The sequence below is a fragment of the Oncorhynchus masou genome, chromosome 4, assembly GCF_036934945.1.
Source record: "Oncorhynchus masou masou isolate Uvic2021 chromosome 4, UVic_Omas_1.1, whole genome shotgun sequence".
In the NCBI taxonomy this organism is placed as follows: Eukaryota; Metazoa; Chordata; class Actinopteri; order Salmoniformes; family Salmonidae; genus Oncorhynchus; species Oncorhynchus masou.
In genome coordinates, this window is record NC_088215.1 from 3,881,519 (window position 1) to 3,905,792 (window position 24,274).

The 24,274-nt window shown below is 38.4% G+C and overlaps 1 protein-coding gene and 2 pseudogenes across 1 annotated transcript; all 3 read left to right on the forward strand.

Annotated features, from left to right (window-relative positions):
* Window positions 1–311: 311 nt before the first annotated feature.
* LOC135521743 (zinc finger protein ZFP2-like) lies at window positions 312–19,795 on the forward strand. Its single transcript, XM_064947438.1, has 2 exons — window positions 312–832; window positions 15,568–19,795. The coding sequence occupies exons 1-2, from the start codon at window positions 553–555 to the stop codon at window positions 16,860–16,862; spliced, it is 1,575 nt and encodes a 524-aa protein (XP_064803510.1). The 5' UTR covers window positions 312–552; the 3' UTR covers window positions 16,863–19,795.
* On the forward strand, window positions 4,162–9,338 carry LOC135521837 (gastrula zinc finger protein XlCGF7.1-like; annotated as a pseudogene).
* LOC135521843 (zinc finger protein 239-like) lies at window positions 9,247–15,561 on the forward strand (annotated as a pseudogene).
* Window positions 19,796–24,274: the final 4,479 nt, after the last annotated feature.

The following is a 24,274-nucleotide window of genomic DNA, read 5'->3' on the forward strand; positions in this document are numbered from 1 at the left end:
TATAGACCTAGTCTGTTCATTATATAGATCTACATGATGTATTGTTAGCTACTTATTTAGATGTAGTATGACTTAATGAAACTGCCTTAAATGCGCAGTAATAAACATGTTTTATTCGCACTAATCAATCAACACATTCCTGTCTATGTATGTCTCAATATAATAGTATTATTTAATTAAATCCATTTAAAATGAACTTTGTCTGAAAATAAAATATGATCCTCAACTGCGTTTCCCCTCCAGTCAGCAGACAGAGATGTGCGTCTTTCAGGCGACGCTCCCAGCGTGACGTATAATCTAGTGGACAGTTCTTCATAAACTCGTCAACCACTTCGCTAGCTTGCTAGCCAATACAGCCGAAATATTCAAGCTATTTACACGCTTTCGGTGTATATTAACTACTGTGTTTTAGACACACTTCTGTTGTATATACTTGTTCATCTATTTGATTTAATATTAAGTTATTTTCTATTAGTCAGCTATAGTAGCTGCTGGTTAAGTTAGCACTAGTCTAGTCGCTAATAATTAGCTACCTAGCTATCATCCCCGACCATGAGTTCCCTAAACTACTCCCCTCCTGTTAAAGAAGAGGAGGTCTGCTGGACGGAGAAAGAAGGTCTGGGGCTGAACATTGTCGTGAAAGAGGAGGAGGATGTGACAGTAAAACAAGAAGTAGTGGTTGAGGCTGTTACAGTGAAAGAAGAAGAGAAAGACGTTTCAGTGAAAGAAGAGGAGAAAGAGGATGCATGTTTTGGAGTGAAAGATGAGGAGGGGGAGATGACTGTCACATTGAAAGATGAAGAGGAGGAGATAGGAGATCTGATTAACACCAGTAAGTACCGCCTTAAATTTGTTTTTAACTTTGGATATGCAATACCTCCTCAACGGAGGGCCCGAGGATGATGACTGATATGTCTAGAATCAGACAATGTAAAGAACAAGCTACCCCTTGTTTTCTCCGTTCCGTTTCCAAAAAGTGACTTAGACCCTTCTCAAATATATATGTTATCTGCTGACCGCAGACTGGGGGGCACGGCATGTAGTGAATTTCTTGTAGTGATGATTTACTACACACCATGCCCCCCAATTGTGCCATGTGAGAGTTGGGTTGGCTACACCAAAGATTATGGATATACTGACAAGATGTCTCTCAGCCCTAAAAAGGGGAGTCGTTGTCCACAAAGCGGAACTGCGGGTTGTCTATCTCCCACATATCCTTTCTGTGGATTGGTGGATACATATTATTATTGTAATCTATTGTTTATATTCTATGAGGGTTGTTGACGTCAACCGCCTGTATTCAATGGAGAGAGATGCTAAGCTACTAACATGAATATGCATAGCGATCTGGAGACAACTCCTATAGTGTTTTTATCAAAGTTGTCGAGATGTCATCTGTCCACATAACAACTTAATCATTACGACACTTTTGTTGGATCAAGCAAACTTCACGTAGCAAATAAGACATTCATTTTGTTGTTGACCAAATTCGACACTTTCCACATTTGGTTGATAATTGTTTCCACTTGGATACAACCTATTGTAGCCTACTGGCATGACCTAGAGAGATACAACCTACTGTAGTCTACTGGCATGACCTAGAGAGATAAAACCTACTGTAACCTACTGGCATGACCTAGAGAGATAGAACCTACTGTAACCTACTGGCATGACCTAGAGAGATACAACCTACTGTAACCTACTGGCATGACCTAGAGGGATACAGCCTACTGTAACCTACTTGCATGACCTAGAGAGATACAACCTACTGTAGCCTACTGGCATGACCTAGAGAGATGTAAGCTCTGTAAACATACTGGCATGAGATAGAACCTACTGTAGCCTACTGGCATGACCTAGAGAGATACAACCTACTGTAGCCTACTGACATGACCTAGAGAGTTGCACCCGACTGGCATGACCTAGAGAGATAAAACCTACTGTAGCCTACTGGAATGACCTAGAGAGATGAAACCTACAGTAAAAAATCCATTATAGCTCTATAAAATACTCCCTTCAACACAAAAGCAACTACAGTACTTATTCCATGTTCCTTCATTCCCTCTGTGCTACTGACACATCAGTTCTTTGTACCACATTAACGTGTTTCCTGAATAAAAAGCAGAGAAATTCCACAACCCCGTGTTAGAAAATGAACCCAGAGAGATACAACCTACTGTAACCTACTGGCTTGACCTCGAGAGATACAACCTACTGTAGTCTACTGGCTTGACCTAGAGAGCGAAAGTTGTAAAATTCCTAAAATGAATATTTTTTAGTAATAATGATAATTTGTATCTTCCTATCCACATGTGGGATCCCTCTTCTTTGTCTTCCTCTCTACACCAATAACAGACAACTACTGTGGGTCCCTCTCCTTTGTCGTCCTCTCTACACCAATAACAGACAACTAATGTGGGTCTCCCAATGACCGAGAGAGAGAGAACCACTTGGATACAACCTACTGGAGCCTACTGGCATGACCTAGAGAGATACAACCTACTGTAGCCTACTGGCATGACCTAGAGAGATACAACCTACTGTAACCTACTGGCATGATCTAGAGAGTTGCACCCTACTGTCATGACCTAGAGAGATAAAACCTACTGTAGCCTACTGGTTTGATCTCGAGAGCTAAAGTTGTAAAATTCCTAAAATGAATATTTTCTAGTAATAAGGATCATTTGTATCTTCCTATCCACATGTGGGATCCCTCTCCTTTGTCTTCCTCTCTACACCAATAACAGACAACTACTGTGGGAACCCTCTCCTTTGTCGTCCTCTCTACACCAATAACAGACAACTACTGTGGGTCTCCCAATCACGGCCGGATGTGATACAGCCTGGATTGGAACAGTGAGATGCCGTGACTTAGACCACTGCGTCCGTGTGTGTGTTTAACTTTTTAACTGTACTAGAATGCTTAAAAGGCTGCTAAAATTTTAAATATCGGTTATCGGTATCGTTTTTTGGGAGAAGGAAAATATTGGCCAAAAATGTAATATCGCTACATCCATTTATTCTAAAATAGATTATTATTTTTTAAATCCTCATCAATCTTCACACAATACCCCATAATGTCATCACAATACCCCTTAATGCCAAAGCAAAAACAGGTTTAGATTTTTTGCAAATTTATTAAAACTATTCCCCACGATAACTAGTCTTGAGTAATGTAAGATGTAAGATCCCAGGATAACTAGTCTCAGAGTAATGTAAGTTTCAGATAGTTTAACCCATTACAGTCTAAGCCTTGTCTGAGGGGGAAGTTCTTCTAAGCAATATGGAATTGTTTTAAGAAGGTTTAAATAACATGAAGGGCTTCCCCAGAATAGTACTGTAGAAACACCCTCCAATATGAAGGGCTTCCCCAGTATAGTACTGTAGAAACACCCTCCATCATGAAGGGCTTCCCAAGTATAGTACTGTTTTAAGGTTATACCAAGAATCATTTGGCTTTCTGAGTTTGAGTTGTAAGATGCCTTGAAGTATGAACAAAAAATATTCAACAGTTGATTTATGTCAAAACATGATTTGGCCATACTGCTGTAACACATTGGATAACATTCACAACATGGCACAACAGTAACCATAGGAACACATTAGATAACATTCACAACATGGAACAACAGTAACCATAGTAACATTGTTTCCCCCAAAACATCTAAAGGAAGTTTGTTCTGAGTGTCTGTCCTTTATCTGAGAGATATAATAACAAATATAAATATTTATTTATCTAGAGATATATTTTAAAAAGTATTTAACCCTGTCACTTCTTTCCACATTTTGTTACGTTACAGCCTTATTCTACAATGGATTAAATAAATACAAATCCTCATCAATCTACACACAATACCCCATAATGACAAAGAGAAAATGGGTTTAGAGAAAAAATAAAATAAACAGAAATACCTTATTTAAGTATTCAGACCCTTTGCTATGAGACTCTACTTTGAGCTCAGCTGTGCATCCTGTTTCCATTGATCATCATTGAGATGTTTCTACAACTTGATTAGACATGATTTGGAAAGGCACACACCTGTCTGGCTACCACAGCATTTTGAAGCGATACGCCATCCCATCTGGTTTGCGCTTAGTGGGACTATCATTTGTTTTTCAACAGGACAATGACCCAACACATCTCCAGGCTGTGTAAGGGCTATTTTACCAAGAAGGAGAGTGATGGAGTGCTGCACCAGCTGACCTGGCCTTCACAATCACCCGACCTCAACCCAATTGAGATGATTCGGGGTGAGTTGGACCACAGAGTGAAGGAAAAGCAGCCAAAAAGTGCTCAGCATATGTGGGAACTCCTTCAAGACTGTTGGAAAAGCATTCCAGGTGAAGCTGGTTGAGAGAATGCCAAGAGTGTGCAAAGCTGTCTTCAAGGCAACGGGTAGCTACTTTGAAAAATCTCAAATATATTTTTAATTCTTTACCACTTTTTGGTTATTACATGATTCCATGTGTTATTTCATAGTTTTGATGTCTTCACTATTATTCTACAATGTAGAATATAGTAAAAATACAAAAGAACCCTTGAATGACTAGGTGTGTCAGCTTTTGACTGGTACTGTATATCTAGTGAATGTTTTTACATTCAGTTACATAAAGTCACTTTCTTACCACTTCTTCCATAGTCAAACATGCAAGGAAATATTTTTTTAAATCAAAAGGGATGCTGTCAAAAATGTATTGAATTCAAATGGATTTACCCAGCCTACAAAGCATTACAGCCACTCTGTAATGACCAGTTCTGCTCTTTTATTGAGGGATCAAGTCGAGATTAAACCTCATAGGAAGATAGTTTTATCATGTGGAGGTTTCATTTAGGTCTGTGTTTAATGACAGATTCTGTGTGTCTTTGCAAGGAGAGGAACCAGACTCTCACTCTGACAGCAGGAAGAGTCCTTCAGGGGAACCAGGCCCAGAGATGCCCAAAACAGCGAGACAACACCACTGCTCCCACTGTGAAAATAGTTTTTGCTGGATATGGAACCTAAAAACTGCATGAGAGGACACACACTGGAGAAAAGCCTTTCCAATGCTCCCAGTGTGGAAAGAGTTTTGCTGTGTTAGCTAACCTGAAAAGCCACAAGAGACTACACACAGGAGAAAAGCCTTATCACTGTTCCCAATGTGGAATGAGTTTTAATCAGGATGGGGACCTAAAAGTTCACAAGAGGAAACACACAGGACAAAAGCCTTTCCAATATTCCCAGTGTGGGAAGAGTTTTACTAAAATAGGAAACCTAAAAAAGCATGCGAGACTACACACAGGAGAAAAGCCTTACCAATGTTCCCAGTGTGGAAAGAGTTTTATTCAGTTATGGGACCTACAAGCTCATGAGAGGAAACACACAGGAGAAAAGCCTTTCCAATGTTCCCAGCGTGGAAAGAGTTTTTTACTCGGATAGGGCACTTGAAAGCTCATGAGAGGATACACACAGGAGAAAAGCCTTACCAATGTTCCCAGTGTGAAAAGAGTTTATCTATTGTTTATATTCTATGAGGGTTGTTGACGTCAACCGCCTGTATTCAATGGAGAGAGATGCTAAGCTACTAACATGAATATGCATAGCGATCTGGAGACAACTCCTATAGTGTTTTTATCAAAGTTGTCGAGATGTCATCTGTCCACATAACAACTTAATCATTACGACACTTTTGTTGGATCAAGCAAACTTCACGTAGCAAATAAGACATTCATTTTGTTGTTGACCAAATTCGACACTTTCCACATTGGGTTGATAATTGTTTCCACTTGGATACAACCTATTGTAGCCTACTGGCATGACCTAGAGAGATACAACCTACTGTAGTCTACTGGCATGACCTAGAGAGATAAAACCTACTGTAACCTACTGGCATGACCTAGAGAGATAGAACCTACTGTAACCTACTGGCATGACCTAGAGAGATACAACCTACTGTAACCTACTGGCATGACCTAGAGGGATACAGCCTACTGTAACCTACTTGCATGACCTAGAGAGATACAACCTACTGTAGCCTACTGGCATGACCTAGAGAGATGTAAGCTCTGTAAACATACTGGCATGAGATAGAACCTACTGTAGCCTACTGGCATGACCTAGAGAGATACAACCTACTGTAGCCTACTGACATGACCTAGAGAGTTGCACCCGACTGGCATGACCTAGAGAGATAAAACCTACTGTAGCCTACTGGAATGACCTAGAGAGATGAAACCTACAGTAAAAAATCCATTATAGCTCTATAAAATACTCCCTTCAACACAAAAGCAACTACAGTACTTATTCCATGTTCCTTCATTCCCTCTGTGCTACTGACACATCAGTTCTTTGTACCACATTAACGTGTTTCCTGAATAAAAAGCAGAGAAATTCCACAACCCCCGTGTTAGAAAATGAACCCAGAGAGATACAACCTACTGTAACCTACTGGCTTGACCTCGAGAGATACAACCTACTGTAGTCTACTGGCTTGACCTAGAGAGCGAAAGTTGTAAAATTCCTAAAATGAATATTTTTTAGTAATAATGATAATTTGTATCTTCCTATCCACATGTGGGATCCCTCTTCTTTGTCTTCCTCTCTACACCAATAACAGACAACTACTGTGGGTCCCTCTCCTTTGTCGTCCTCTCTACACCAATAACAGACAACTAATGTGGGTCTCCCAATGACCGAGAGAGAGAGAACCACTTGGATACAACCTACTGGAGCCTACTGGCATGACCTAGAGAGATACAACCTACTGTAGCCTACTGGCATGACCTAGAGAGATACAACCTACTGTAACCTACTGGCATGATCTAGAGAGTTGCACCCTACTGTCATGACCTAGAGAGATAAAACCTACTGTAGCCTACTGGTTTGATCTCGAGAGCTAAAGTTGTAAAATTCCTAAAATGAATATTTTCTAGTAATAAGGATCATTTGTATCTTCCTATCCACATGTGGGATCCCTCTCCTTTGTCTTCCTCTCTACACCAATAACAGACAACTACTGTGGGAACCCTCTCCTTTGTCGTCCTCTCTACACCAATAACAGACAACTACTGTGGGTCTCCCAATCACGGCCGGATGTGATACAGCCTGGATTGGAACAGTGAGATGCCGTGACTTAGACCACTGCGTCCGTGTGTGTGTTTAACTTTTTAACTGTAGAACTCTAGAATGCTTAAAAGGCTGCTAAAATTTTAAATATCGGTTATCGGTATCGTTTTTTGGGAGAAGGAAAATATTGGCCAAAAATGTAATATCGCTACATCCATTTATTCTAAAATAGATTATTATTTTTTAAATCCTCATCAATCTTCACACAATACCCCATAATGTCATCACAATACCCCTTAATGCCAAAGCAAAAACAGGTTTAGATTTTTTGCAAATTTATTAAAACTATTCCCCACGATAACTAGTCTTGAGTAATGTAAGATGTAAGATCCCAGGATAACTAGTCTCAGAGTAATGTAAGTTTCAGATAGTTTAACCCATTAGTCTAAGCCTTGTCTGAGGGGGAAGTTCTTCTAAGCAATATGGAATTGTTTTAAGAAGGTTTAAATAACATGAAGGGCTTCCCCAGAATAGTACTGTAGAAACACCCTCCAATATGAAGGGCTTCCCCAGTATAGTACTGTAGAAACACCCTCCATCATGAAGGGCTTCCCAAGTATAGTACTGTTTTAAGGTTATACCAAGAATCATTTGGCTTTCTGAGTTTGAGTTGTAAGATGCCTTGAAGTATGAACAAAAAATATTCAACAGTTGATTTATGTCAAAACATGATTTGGCCATACTGCTGTAACACATTGGATAACATTCACAACATGGCACAACAGTAACCATAGGAACACATTAGATAACATTCACAACATGGAACAACAGTAACCATAGTAACATTGTTTCCCCCAAAACATCTAAAGGAAGTTTGTTCTGAGTGTCTGTCCTTTATCTGAGAGATATAATAACAAATATAAATATTTATTTATCTAGAGATATATTTTAAAAAGTATTTAACCCTGTCACTTCTTTCCACATTTTGTTACGTTACAGCCTTATTCTACAATGGATTAAATAAATACAAATCCTCATCAATCTACACACAATACCCCATAATGACAAAGAGAAAATGGGTTTAGAGAAAAAATAAAATAAACAGAAATACCTTATTTAAGTATTCAGACCCTTTGCTATGAGACTCTACTTTGAGCTCAGCTGTGCATCCTGTTTCCATTGATCATCATTGAGATGTTTCTACAACTTGATTAGACATGATTTGGAAAGGCACACACCTGTCTGGCTACCACAGCATTTTGAAGCGATACGCCATCCCATCTGGTTTGCGCTTAGTGGGACTATCATTTGTTTTTCAACAGGACAATGACCCAACACATCTCCAGGCTGTGTAAGGGCTATTTTACCAAGAAGGAGAGTGATGGAGTGCTGCACCAGCTGACCTGGCCTTCACAATCACCCGACCTCAACCCAATTGAGATGATTCGGGGTGAGTTGGACCACAGAGTGAAGGAAAAGCAGCCAAAAAGTGCTCAGCATATGTGGGAACTCCTTCAAGACTGTTGGAAAAGCATTCCAGGTGAAGCTGGTTGAGAGAATGCCAAGAGTGTGCAAAGCTGTCTTCAAGGCAACGGGTAGCTACTTTGAAAAATCTCAAATATATTTTTAATTCTTTACCACTTTTTTGGTTATTACATGATTCCATGTGTTATTTCATAGTTTTGATGTCTTCACTATTATTCTACAATGTAGAATATAGTAAAAATACAAAAGAACCCTTGAATGACTAGGTGTGTCAGCTTTTGACTGGTACTGTATATCTAGTGAATGTTTTTACATTCAGTTACATAAAGTCACTTTCTTACCACTTCTTCCATAGTCAAACATGCAAGGAAATATTTTTTTAAATCAAAAGGGATGCTGTCAAAAATGTATTGAATTCAAATGGATTTACCCAGCCTACAAAGCATTACAGCCACTCTGTAATGACCAGTTCTGCTCTTTTATTGAGGGATCAAGTCGAGATTAAACCTCATAGGAAGATAGTTTTATCATGTGGAGGTTTCATTTAGGTCTGTGTTTAATGACAGATTCTGTGTGTCTTTGCAAGGAGAGGAACCAGACTCTCACTCTGACAGCAGGAAGAGTCCTTCAGGGGAACCAGGCCCAGAGATGCCCAAAACAGCGAGACAACACCACTGCTCCCACTGTGAAAATAGTTTTTGCTGGATATGGAACCTAAAAACTGCATGAGAGGACACACACTGGAGAAAAGCCTTTCCAATGCTCCCAGTGTGGAAAGAGTTTTGCTGTGTTAGCTAACCTGAAAAGCCACAAGAGACTACACACAGGAGAAAAGCCTTATCACTGTTCCCAATGTGGAATGAGTTTTAATCAGGATGGGGACCTAAAAGTTCACAAGAGGAAACACACAGGACAAAAGCCTTTCCAATATTCCCAGTGTGGGAAGAGTTTTACTAAAATAGGAAACCTAAAAAAGCATGCGAGACTACACACAGGAGAAAAGCCTTACCAATGTTCCCAGTGTGGAAAGAGTTTTATTCAGTTATGGGACCTACAAGCTCATGAGAGGAAACACACAGGAGAAAAGCCTTTCCAATGTTCCCAGCGTGGAAAGAGTTTTTTACTCGGATAGGGCACTTGAAAGCTCATGAGAGGATACACACAGGAGAAAAGCCTTACCAATGTTCCCAGTGTGAAAAGAGTTTTACCATGTTAACTAACCTGAAAAGGCATGAGAGAATACACACAGGAGAAAAGCATTTTCTGCTCCCAGTGTAAAAATAGATTTTCACAAATGGCGTAACTTGTTATGGCTGCAATCCCAATACCGGTTTATATTTATATAAAATATAAGTTTATATTTATATTAAAAAAAATCAGTTTACATTGGTTTATTAGATTCACTAGTTCCAAAAACATCAAGTGATTTTGCATAGCCACATCGTTTCAACAGAAATACTCATCATAAATGTAGATGATAATACAAGTTATACACATGGAATTATAGATATACCTCTCCTTAATGCAACCGCTGTGTCAGATTTTTTTTTTTAAATACAGAAAAAGCAAACCATGCAATAATCTGAGACGGAGCTCAGAACAATAGCCAAATTAGCCCCCATGTTGGAGTCAACAGAAACCAGCAATTACATTATAAATATTCCCTTACCTTTGATGATCTTCATCAGAATGCACTCCCAGAAATCCCAGGTCCACAATAAATGCTTGATTTGTTCGATAATGTCCGTTATTCATGTCCAATTAGCTACTTTGGTTAGCGCGTTTGGTAAACAATTCCAAAGTCACGAAGCGCGTTCACTAAACCTGATGAAATGTCCAAATGTTCCGTAACAGTCAGTAGAAACATGTCAAACGATGTATTGAATCAATCTTTAGAATGTTGTTAACATATATCTTGAATAACGTTCCAACCGGAGAATTACATTGACTTCAAATGAGCGGTGGAATGGAGGTCCTCCTCACATGAACGCACGTGGTCAAAGAATGTTCACCTCATGGCAGTGGTGACTCATTCTACTCTCATTCGGCTCCCCTTCACAGTGGAGTCATCAGACAAAGTTCTACAGACTGTTGACATCTAGTAGAAACCGTAGGAAGTGAATACTCATTCATATCTCGCTGTGATTTCATGGAATCTTGGTTGAAACTCTACCAGCCTCAGAATTTCCACTTCCTGTTTGGATTTTTTCTCAGGATTTTGCCTGCCATATGAGTTTTGTTATACTCACAGACATAATTTAAACAGTTTTAGAAACTTAAGTGTTTTCTATACAATAGTAATAATAGTATGCATATATTAGTAACTGGGACTGAGGAGCAGACCGTTTACTCTGGGCACCTTTCATCCAAGCTACTCAATTCTGCCCCTGCAGCCATAAGATGTTAATCACGGTTCTCCATTTTGTTTTATTTTGTTTATCTGTCGGCCCCAACCTCAAACTCAGGCCCTGAGTGTAGTTAACTGACCCCCTCTGCCCATTCATCGCCATTTTACCTGTTGTTGTCTTAGCTGATTAACTGTTGTCTTACCCGTTGTTGTCTTAGCTCGCTCTCCCAATCAACACCTGTGATTGCTTTATGCCTTGCTTCATGTCTCTCTAATGTCAATATGCCTTGTATACTGTTGTTTAGGGTAGTAGTTTTATTTTACTGCGGAGCCCCTAGTCCCACTCAACATGCCTCAGATAACTCTTTTGTCCCACCTCCCACATATGCGGTGACCTCACCTAGCATAATTGTTGCCTCCAGAGATGCAACCTCTCTTATCTTCACTCAATGCCTAGGTTTACCTCCACTGTACCCGCACCCTACCATACCCCTCTCTGTACATTATGCCTTGAATCTATCCTACCACGCCCAGAAATCTGCTCCTTTAATTCTCTGTTCCCAACGCACTAGACAACCAGTTCTGATAGCCTTTAGCCATACCCTCATCCTACTCCTCTGTTCCTCGGGTGATGTAGAGGTTAACCGAGGCCCTGCGTGTCCCCAGGCACTCTCATTTGTTGACTGCTGTAATCGATAAAGCCTTGGTTTCATGCATGTTAACATCAGAAGCCTCCTCCCTAAGTTTGTTTTACTCACTGCTTTAGCACACTCCGCCAACCTTGATGGCCTTGCCGTGTCTGAATTCTGGCTTAGGAATGCCACCAAAGTTTCTGAAACTTCCATCCCCAACTACAACATTTTCTGTCAAGATAGAACTGTCTTAAAGAGAGAGCCTGCAAAAAGTTCTGTCATACTTTCCAGTCCATTCCCAAACAGTTCGAGCTTCTAATTTTAAAAATTAATCTCTCCAGAAATAAGTCTCTCACTGTTGCCGCCTGTTACAGACCCCCCTCAGCTCCCAGCTCCCATATGTGAATTGATTGCCCTCCATCTATCTTCAGAGTTCGTTCTGTTAGGTGACCTAAACTGGGATATGCTTAACACCCCGGCCATCCTACAATCCAAGCTAGATGCCCTCAAGCTCACACAAATTATAAAGGAACCCACCAGGTACAGCCCTAGATCTGTAAACATGGGCACCCTCATAGATATTATCCTGACCAACTTGCCCCCCAAATACACCTCTGCTGTTTTCAATGAGGATCTCAGCGATCACTGCCTGCATCTGTTATAGGTCCGCGGTCAAACGACCACCCAGCATCACTGTCAAACGCTCCCTAAAACACTTGCAGGCCTTTCTTATCGACCTGGCCCGGGTATCTTGGGAGGATTTTGACCTCATCCCATCAGTAGAGGATGCCTGGTTGTTCTTTAAAAGTAATTTCCTCACCACCTTAAATAAGCATGCCCCTTTCAAAAAATGTGTAACTAAGAACAGACATAGCCCTTGGTTCACCCCAGACCTGACTGCCTTCGACCAGCACAAAAACATTCTGTGGTTGCACTAGCACCGAATAGTTCCCGTGATATGCAACTTTTCAGAGAAGTCAGGAACCAATACACACAGTCAGTTAGGAAAGCAATGGCTAGCTTTTTCAAACAGAAATTTGCATCCTGTAGCTCAAACTCCAAAAGGTTTTGGGAAACTGTAAAGTCCATGGAGAATAAGAGCACCTCATCCCAGCTGCCCACTACACTGAGGCTAGGAAACACTGACACCACCGATAACTCCACGATAATTGAGAATTTCAATAAGCATTTCTCTAGGGCTGGCCACGCTTTCCTCCTGGTGACCCCAACCCCGGCCAACAGCTCCGCACCCCTCGCAGCTACTTGCCCAAGCCTCCCCAGCTTCTCTCCTTCACCCAAATTCAGATGGCTGATGTTCTGAAAGAGCTGCAAAACCTGGACCTGTACAAATCAGCTGGGCTAGACAATCTAGACCCTGTCTTTCAAAAATGATTTGCCTCCATTGTGGTAACCCCTATTACTAGTCTGTTCAACCACTCTTTCGTATCGTCCGAGATTCCCAAAGATTGGAAAGCTGCCGCGGTCATCCCCCTCTTCAAAGGGGGTGACACTCTAGACCAAAACTGTTAGACCTATATCCATCCTGCCCTGCCTTGCTAATGTCTTCGAAAGCCAAGTTAACAAACAGATCACTGACCATTTAGAATCCCACTGTACCTTCTCCGCTGTACAATCCGGTTTCCGAGCTGGTCACGGGTGCACCTCAGCCACGCTCAAAGTACTAAACGATATCATAACAGCCATCGATAAACGACAGTACTGTGCAGCCGTCTTCATCGACCTGGCCAAGGCTTTCGACTGTCAATCACCGTACTCTTGACTTCAGAGTGTTTTCTATCCAAATATGCTAATAATATATATATATATATATATATATTAGCAACTGGGACTGAGGAGCAGGTAGTTTACTCTGGGCACCTTATTCATCCAAGCTACTCAATACTGCCCCCAACCATAAGAAGTTAAATAAAGGTGAAATAAAAAATCTTAACTTTATTGACAACACCCAAATGGATACTGTCATTAACGCAGTTCTTCAATAATTACACATAATACTTAATACTGTAGCTCTTTAGTTAGTCACATGTTCATCTATCATCAGCTGATCCAGGAAATAATTTTCTGAATTCCAGTCAACTGACAAACATCACGACATGCAACAATAATCAGTGTTTCTTCATTCATTACTCTGGTAAAGACAATTATGCCGTGCTGCACGTTGGATCCAACATCCGTAACAAATTGATGTTTATAATGTGTTATTGTCTGCTTGATTTACTGTAGGGCCTCGTTAGTCTGTTTGCACACAGAGATACTTTGCTCAATGTGTAAAGAACTGTTCCTTGATGGATAGGCTATTGTACAACACACAGAGCTATTTTCCTATATTTGTTGTTAGGTGAAGTTATGGGCCAATTTCGCAAACAGTGTACAAACCCCCATTGTCAGGCTGATGGAAAAGCTAGCCAAAGAGCATTTTACTGGTTGAAGTGTTTTTTAAGTACAAAGCGGTTGTGATGACACACATTATATTAAGCAGGAGCCTTACAATTATAATCCAAAGTAGTGTGAAATGCACTCATAAGAAACCTGGAAATGGAGGTTACTCCGCTGAGTTTTCCCCCATTCACATTCAGAATACATTGTGAAAAACTAAAATCTTTGCTCACCATTTTTGCTCCTGGCAGATATCCTACATCCATAACTAGCGGTTTCCTCATTACCAGATATACTACATCCATAACTAGCGGTTTCCTCATTACCAGATATACTACATCCATAACTAGTGGTTTCCTCTTTACCAGATATACTACATCCATTTATTTATTTTATTTTTTATTTTACCTTTATTTAACTAGGCAAGTCAGTTAACAAATTCTTATTTTCAATGACGGCCTAGGAACAGTGGGTTAACTGCATGTTCAGTTCAGGGGTTTGAACTTGCAAGCTTCCGGTTACTAGTCCAACGCTCTAACCACTAGGCTACCCTGCCGCCTCAATGGAAGCCATAACTAGTGGTTTCCTCATTACCAGATATACTACATCCATAACTAGTGGTTTCCTCATTACCAGTGTCGTGGCAGAATCAGAATTCTTTAGGTAACATTTATAAATAAGATGTTTTATTAATTTTCATAAGCATGCTTATGTGGATAAAGTTACTTGGGCCCAGAGAGGGGAGAGGTCGGGTTAGTCTTATCTGTGAATGTGTCTGTAAACTATTCCTAAACCATGTGAGGGGATGGTGTGATTAATGGGGAACCAGTTAGGTGGCTCCACAATGTCTGTGTGCCAGTCACGTCTCTCTGTAAGCTTGTCCAGGAAGGGGTGTATTTGATATATGCCATTGGATGAGGTAATGTTTTGGGTTCCAAGAACAAGATAGGAGCTTTGGTTTAGGAGACCAAACTGAACGATAATTTATAGCTAATGCTATAAATTATGGGATACTCCTTTTTCTGGTAAAAGGTTATTTGTATAATGTTCCTAAGATCTGTTATTCGTCATGTGAGTTTTGATGGGTGTCTTGGCTGTAAATGATACCAAGGACTGTTTTGTAAGCACTCTCAGAGAATTCATTTATGACACTGAATTGATCTGAGAGTCAGAGGGCTATGGTGAAGCTCATATATTATTAAAATATGGACTTTATGATAACTCTGACTTGTGTGTGGTTTGCTCTCTCATGATGTGGTAATAGAGGAAATTTCCACGACACCAGATATACTACATCCATAACTAGTGGTTTCCTCATTTGCAGGGAGGTGTTTCTGCAACCAAATTGCTCTCGTTCCGCAATTTTAACAACACAGAAAGGGGCCTGTATTGGAGACCAAAAGTCTTCTGTCACACTGCTTAGAGTTTCAACAACATGAATAACTTATTTCTAGTCTACAATCTTAATGTTACTACTAATGTGAAATTTTAGACAAAATGTGACTTGTTGCTCATTTTAAGACAATTGTCAAATAATTTTAACATTCATTACAGACATCAATTGTTGTACAACATTATGGCTATGCTGTTGGCATCACCTTTTACAGTGGATTTCCACTGTTGTGGGCCTTTAATCATCTGTCTGACTTTGCTGTTCACACAGGAGAGATACGGGACTATAGTGGATCCTCTGGGGAACCTCAACAACCTCATGATGCTGAAGAGGCAGAGAAAAGTCTCTCCAGATCAGAACACCTCAAGAAACACCAGCAGAGACCCACAGGGAAGAGAATTCACTGCTGCTCTGACTGTGGGAAGAGATTCACCTCTTCAGGCATTAAAATTCATCAGAGAACACACACAGGAGAGAGACCTTATAACTGTGTTCAATGTGGGAAGGGTTTTACTCAGTCAACCAGCCTGATATCACACCAGAGAATACACACAGGAGAGAAACCTTATAGCTGTGGTCAATGTGGGAAGAGTTTTAGTCGATCTGGCTCTCTGACTCAACACCAGAGAATACACACAGGAGAGAAACCTTATAGCTGTGGTCAATGTGGGAAGAGTTTTGGTCAATCTTGCCATCTGACATTACACCAGAGAATACACACAGGAGAGAGACCTTATAGCTGTGGTCAATGTGGGAAGAGATGTACTACATCTGGCCGGCTGACATTACACCAGAGAACACACACAGGAGAGAAACCCTACAGTTGTGTTCAATGTGGGAAGAGATGTACTACATCTGGCACTCTGACTCTACACCAGAGAATACACACAGGAGAGAAACCTTATAGCTGTGGTCAATGTGGGAAGAGTTTTGGTCAATCTGGCCACCTGAAAATGCACCAGAGAATACACACAGGAGAGAAACCTTACAGCTGTGGTCAATGTGGGAAGAGTTTTGGTCGATCTGGCCAGCTGACATCACACCAGAGAATACACACAGGAGAGAGACCTTATAGCTGTGGTCAATGTGGGAAGAGTTTTACTACATCTGGCTCTCTGACTCTACACCAGAGAACACACACAGGAGAGAAACCTTATAGCTGTGGTCAATGTGGGAGGAGTTTTGGTCAATCTGGCCAGCTGACAATACACCAGAGAACACACACAGGAGATAATCCTTACAGCTGCGAACAATGTGGGAAGCGATGTACTACATCTGGCTCTCTGACTCTACACCAGAGAACACACACAGGATTGAAACCTTATAGCTGTGGTCAATGTGGGAAGAGTTTTGGTCGATCTTGCTCTCTGACTCTTCACCAGAGAATACACACAGGAGAGAAACCTTATAGCTGTGGTCAATGTGGGAAGAGTTTTGGTCGATCTGGCCATCTGACATCACACCAGAGAACACACACAGGAGAGAAACCTTATAGCTGTGATCAATGTTACAAGAGATACTCTGATAAAAGATCTCTGATCAAACATCAGAAAATACATACATGAAGGAGTTATTTCGTGATATCAGTGAATTTATGTCACAAAGGAATTTCACAATGTAGAACCCTAAACGTTTGCCCCATTCAATTGATTTCAGCGTGATATGGAAATTAGTCTTGGGAAAAATCCAGGCTCTGAATAGAAAGAGTACTGTTTATGTGATTTAACAAAAAGTGACTAACACAATAAGAGCTGTGTTACACTTACCATGTTGGTGACCCACTTGAATCAAAATGCAACAGTTCAAAATGTGGCCAGCTGTTTTCTACAAATTGTCCTCTAACCAGTGATGTCAACATTAGTCCCAGATGTTGAGTGGGTTTTGAGCTTTTAGTTTTAACACAACGTGCAACCTCATCTCCCTCCTGTCACACAATTGATTTCAACATGATATCGATGAGTGATGACAAATAAGTGTTGCGTTCCTTTGTTTAGCGACCCCTACATTTAAATGCATCACTCCAAAATGTAGCTGACTGTCTTCTGCAGATTGTCCTCTAACCAGTGAGGTAAAAGATATCTCCCATTTCCATGTCTTTTTTTAGTTGTTAGTTTCAACAGCAAGTACAACCTGATTTCCCCCCTAATCGATATCAGTGATTTATTTCTACTTGTCAAAACAACAGCGTTTTTGGTTTTTCTGCAGTTAATAAGGTGCTTGGTTGTTTTTTTAAATACGATTATTGTGGCAGATGTTTGTGTATATATATTGTATATTTATGTATATTTTCAATTTATCACAAACTGCTTTTGCATTTGGACTATTGATTTGGACATGTTAAGACTGTGACATCGGGGCTATCCCACCAGCAAAATGTTATTGAAAATAAGACTATGCCCAATCTACAATATAAGTTTGGTTTTAGTTGAAAGTGAAAGTTGAAAAGAAGACAATTTAATTTCAATGTACTTGCAGCCTATACAGATGGTCGTAGTATAATGAATTGAGTCTATAATCAGTTTAGGGACAGGAGTCCCGGTAGTCATGGTAATATGGATCTGCTAGAGGGACAACTTCCTGTTGGAATATATCATCATAAATATTATGGATTTTAACAAGCTTAAATTCTTGTTAATCTAACTGCACTGTCTGATTTACAGTAGCTATTACAGCGAAAACATGCCATGCGATTGTTTGAGGACGGCGCCCGACATCAAAAGGAATCCTAAAATCTACCCCTAAACTTTGTTTCAACAAGTCAAAATGCGAATCCTATTTACTCCTCAGATACCCTGAAATGTAATCAAACTATAATATTTATTTTGGAAAGAAGTATGTTCAATAGGAAACCGATTTTAGCAGGTGTTTAATGTCTTCATAGCGTGCAAACAAGAATTTCCAAGACTGTTTCCCTCTACTAAAACTGATATTTCTTATTCGTTTTTGAAGTTACAAGCCTGAAACCTTGAATATAGACGGCTGACACCCGGTGGAAGCCATAGGAATTGCATGCAGGGAGCTAATTTTCAATATGACCTTTCTCTTGCGATTCTAAGAGGATGGTCTCTGGTTGGTTTTTCTTTGGCTTTTCTCCATTCTTCTACATTATTTTAGCATTTCTACAAACCTCAAAGTGTTTTCTTTCTAATGGTACTAATTATATGCATATCATGGCTTCAGGGCCTGAGCTACAGGCAGTTTACTTTGGGCACAAAATAATGTATGAGACTATAACACAATTGATATGGCAGGCGAAAATCCAAAGGGAATTGTTTTGGAGCTCCTAGGGTCTTATAATGGAAAGCTATGGGTTCTATTTAATTCCAGCTCCCAGATTGCAATTCCTATAGCTTCCACTAGATGTCACCAGTCTTTGTTCATTGGTTCAGGCTTGTTTCTTCAAAAACTAGCAAGAATTTGACGTTTTTGTACAAAGAGTCCCGGTACAATATCAGTCTGTTGGCGCACTATGAAGAGGACGCCGCGTGCGCTTGCTAATTTTACTTTTCTATTGAACATACTTCTTTCCGTATGAAATGTTATAGTTTATTTAGATTTTAGGATACCTGAGAATTAAATAGAGATGTAGTTTGACTTGTTTATACAAAGTTTAGCGGTAGCTTTTTGGACTCCATTGTCTGCATGTTGAATGAGTGGATTACTGAAATCGATGGCAGCAACTGAACTGACTTTTTGGGATACAAGAATTTTATCTAACAAAACGACCATTCCTGTTGTAGCTGGGACCCTTGGGATTGCAAACAGAGGAAGATTTTCAAATATAAGTGATTTATTTAATCGCTATTTGTGATTTTTATGAAGCCTGTGCTGGTTGGAAAATATCAATCGCATGGTTTCGCTGTAAAGCCTATTGTAAATCGGACAATGCAGTTAGATTAACAAGAATTTAAGATACTTGTATGTAAGTTCAAACCCCTGAGCTGACAAGGTACAAATCTGTCGTTCTGCCCCTGAACAAGGCATTTAACCCACTGTTCCTCGGCCGTCATTGAAAATAAGAATTTGTTCTTAACTGACTTGCCTAGTTAAATAAAGGTAAAATACATTTAAAAAATGTTCATAAATGTTTAATATTATGATTATTTATTTGAATTGCGCGCCCTCCAATTTCACTGTATGTTGTTGGCAGGTGACCCGCTAGCGGGAGGCATAGCCTTACTAAGGGGGAAGGTGTTGCAGGCTTTGGTTTTTCCATTTATGTTTTCTTACTGGGGAACGTAACAACAAACAATGTAGTAAAAAACAAGCTGATATTTTGGGTTGGATGTTGCATCCAATTGTTCATATTTTAATCAATGGCATTTTCTTATAATGTTCATTAGTCTTTGTTGTTAATCTTCTGTTTTTATCCTCTTATGTTTGTTGTGGTAAATATTTGTTTATTTTCATTGTTTTTTCCTGTGAAGCCATTGTGTTGCATCCATGTCTGAATTGTGCTGTATAAATAAAGCTTGATTTGAACATATAGTAAAACAAATGAACCCAATGACTGACCAATCAACAGACTCTTGCTAAACCAATGAACAATATGTGCAAAAGCAAAACATATCTTGGTCCATCTTAGTATGAAAAACAGTATAAATTCAGTTTCTCTCCCACTATGTTAATATAGTGCATGGTATGTAATTTTGATATCACTTTTCAACCAACCCAGTTAATTTGTTGAAAATTAAAAATGTTGAAATCAACAATACGTCAAAGGATTCAACTACTGAAAACTGAAACAGAAATGGATCAATCCCACTGTTCCAGCCTGCTGAAGGTGTGGTGGAGTGGTAAACACCAACCCCAGCTCTACCGGGGGCTTGAGGTGGTCTCCCACAGATCTGCTTATGTCATGTTCTGTGGCCTTGCTGTTCCATTTCTTGACTGCCCCTGCAACAGAAAGAAACACATTTAGTCATACTATATACAACAATCAGGGCCGGTTTCCCAGCAAATCTTAAGCTTAGTCCCAGACTAAAATGCTTGTTTGAGCGGTCTTATCTCAAAGCGACTTGCACAGACTTCTCTTAAAATAGTGGTAGATTTAGCCTCTTCTGGACTTAACAAAGCCAATTGCAAGATGGAGGATTAGAGCTGCTGTAGGACTAAATTGAAGCTTAAATGAGTCTTTCAAAGAGGTAGGTTTAACTTCTGCTTCGTGCTATTTGTGAGGGAGCCCGGACTATGTGGAATGTCTAAATGAAGATCAACATGCATTACAGAGGCCAGACCAGTACTTGTGGATAGGAGTCATCCATTACATTACTTTGAGACCGCTTTCCTATGTACAAAGATAATGCATTGGAGATAATATCCCTGCATGAGCCTCGACTTTCCTCTGTCTCAAAGAGGAAGGCCTTTACCCGATTCTCTCCAAGTTCTGATCACTTTGAGGTTTTTGGCATCTGAAATCTTTCATTGTGAAACTGGTGATATGTGTGGTGCCAATGAGGCAACTGTGTGTTTAATTGTTCACAAAGTCTGCAGGTCCATTTGTGAACTGAGGAGTCTTTACATCAAGTTTACTGATGTTGCTGGTCAAGCCAACTTTAAAGTGCAATTCTATGAATATGGGCACTTCCAAGAGTATTTTAGGGTGAGAAACATGGTCTACTAATAGTTACTACATAGTAACATGGTCTACTAATAGTTACTACAGAGTAACATGGTCTACTAATAGTTAGTACATAGTAATATGGCCTACTAATAGTTACTACACAGTAATATGGTCTATTAATAGTTACTACATAGTAACATGCCATGGTCTACTAATATTTACTACATAGTAACATGGTCTAATAGTTACTACACAGTAACATGGTCTACTAATAGTTATTACACAGTAACATGGTCTACTAATAGTTACTACATAGTAACATGGTCTACTAATAGTTACTACATAATAACATGGTGTACTAATAGTTACTACATAGTAACATGGTCTACCAAGAGTTACTACATAGTGACATGGTCTACTAATAGTTACTACATAGTAATATGGCCTACTAATAGTTACTACATAGTAACATGGTCTACTAATAGTTAATATATAGTAAAATGGTCTACTAATAGTTACTACATAGTAACATGGTCTACTAATAGTTACTACTTAATAACATGGTCTACAAATAGTTACTACATAGTAACATGGTCTACTAATAGTTACTACATAGTAACATGGTCTACTAATAGTTACTACATAGTATCATGGTCTAATAGTTACTACATAGTAATATGGCCTACTAATAGTTACTACACAGTAATATGGTCTTTAAATAGTTACTACATAGTAACATGGTCTACTAATAGTTACTACATAGTAACATGGTCTACCAAGAGTTACTACATATTTACTACATAGTAACATGGTCTACTAATAGTTACTACATAGTAACATGGTCTACTAATAGTTAATATATAGTAACATGGTCTACTAATAGTTACTACATAGTGGCATGGTCTAATAATAGTTAATATATAGTAAAATGGTCTACTAATAGTTACTACATAGTGACATGGTCTACTAATAGTTACTATATAGTAACATGGTCTACTAATAGTTACTACATAGTGACATGGTCTACTAATAGTTACTATATAGTAACATGGTCTACTAATAGTTACTACATAGTAACATGGTCTACTAATAGTTAATATATAGTAACATGGTCTACTAATAGTTACTACATAGTGACATGGTCTAATAATAGTTACTACATAGGAAAATGTTCTAATAGTTACTACATAGTAATATGGCCTACTAATAGTTACTATATAGTAACATGGTCTACTAATAGTTACTACATAGTAACATGGTCTACTAATAGTTACTACATAGTAACATGGTCTACTAATAGTTACTACATAGTAACATGGTCTACTAATAGTTAATATATAGTAAAATGGTCTACTAATAGTTACTACATAGTGACATGGTCTACTAATAGTTACTATATAGTAACATGGTCTACTAATAGTTACTACATAGTAACATGGTCTACTAATAGTTAATATATAGTAACATGGTCTACTAATAGTTACTACATAGTGACATGGTCTAATAATAGTTACTACATAGGAAAATGTTCTAATAGTTACTACATAGTAACATGGTCTACTAATAGTTAATATATAGTAAAATGGTCTACTAATAGTTACTACATAGTGACATGGTCTACTAATAGTTACTATATAGTAACATGGTCTACTAATAGTTACTACATAGTAACATGGCCTACTAATAGTTACTATATAGTAACATGGTCTACTAATAGTTACTACATAGTAACATGGTCTACTAATAGTTAATATATAGTAAAATGGTCTACTAATGGTTACTACATAGGAATATGGTCTACTAATAGTTACTAAATATTTACTACATATTAACATGGTCTACTAATAGTTACTACATAGTAACATGGTCTACTAATTGTTACTACTTAGTAACATGGTCTACTAATAGTTACTACTTAATAACATGGTCTACTAATAGTTACTACATAGTAACATGGTCTACTAATAGTTACTACATAGTATCATGGTCTAATAGTTACTACACAGTAATATGGTCTTTTAATAGTTACTACATAGTTACATGGTCTACTAATATTTACTCCATAGTTACATGGTCTACTAATAGTTACTACATAGTAACATGGTCTACTAATAGTTAATATATAGTAAAATGGTCTACTAATAGTTACTACATAGTGACATGGTCTACTAATAGTTACGATATAGTAACATGGTCTACTAATAGTTACTACATAGTAACATGGTCTACTAATAGTTACTACTTAATAACATGGTCTACAAATAGATACTACATAGTAACATGGTCTACTAATAGTTACTACATAGTAACATGGTCTACTAATAGTTACTACTTAATAACATGGTCTACAAATAGTTACTACATAGTTACATGGTCTACTAATAGTTACTACATAGTAACATGGTCTACTAATAGTTACTTCATAGTATCATGGTCTAATAGTTACTACATAGTAATATGGCCTACTAATAGTTACTACACAGTAATATGGTCTTTAAATAGTTACTACATAGTAACATGGTCTACTAATATTTACTACATAGTAACATGGTCTACTAATAGTTACTACATAGTAACATGGTCTACCAAGAGTTACTACATATTTACTACATAGTAACATGGTCTACTAATAGTTACTACATAGTAACATGGTCTACTAATAATTAGTATATAGTAACATGGTCTACTAATAGTTACTACATAGTGACATGGTCTAATAATAGTTACTACATAGGAATATGTTCTAATAGTTACTACATAGTATTATGGCCTACTAATAGTTACTATATAGTAACATGGTCTACTAATAGTTACTACATAGTAACATGGTCTACTAATAGTTAATATATAGTAACATGGTCTACTAATAGTTACTATATAGTAACATGGTCTACTAATAGTTACTATATAGTAACATGGTCTACAAATAGTTACTACATAAGAATATGTTCTAATAGTTACTACATAGTAATATGGCCTACTAATAGTTACTACATAGTAACATGGTCTACTAATAGTTACTACATATTTACTACATATTAACATGGTCTACTAATTGTTACTACTTAGTAACATGGTCTACTAATAGTTACTACTTAATAACATGGTCTACTAATAGTTACTACATAGTAACATGGTCTACTAATAGTTACTACATAGTATCATGGTCTAATAGTTACTACACAGTAATATGGTCTTTGAATAGTTACTACATAGTTACATGGTCTACTAATATTTACTACATAGTTAAATGGTCTACTAATATTTACTACATAGTAACATGGTCTACTAATAGTTACTACATAGTAACATGGTGTACTAATAGTTACTACATAGTAACATGTTCTGCTAATAGTTACTACATAGTAACATGGTCTACCAAGAGTTACTACATATTTACTACATAGTAACATG

Bases quoted from the DNA above. Each gene is read 5' to 3' on its own strand.
- LOC135521743 (XM_064947438.1), top strand. From the start codon at position 553: ATGAGTTCCCTAAACTACTCCCCTCCTGTTAAAGAAGAGGAGGTCTGC. The intron at 833-15,567 runs GTAAGTACCGCC...CTGTTCACACAG, and splicing joins AGGAGATCTGATTAACACCA to GAGAGATACGGGACTATAGT.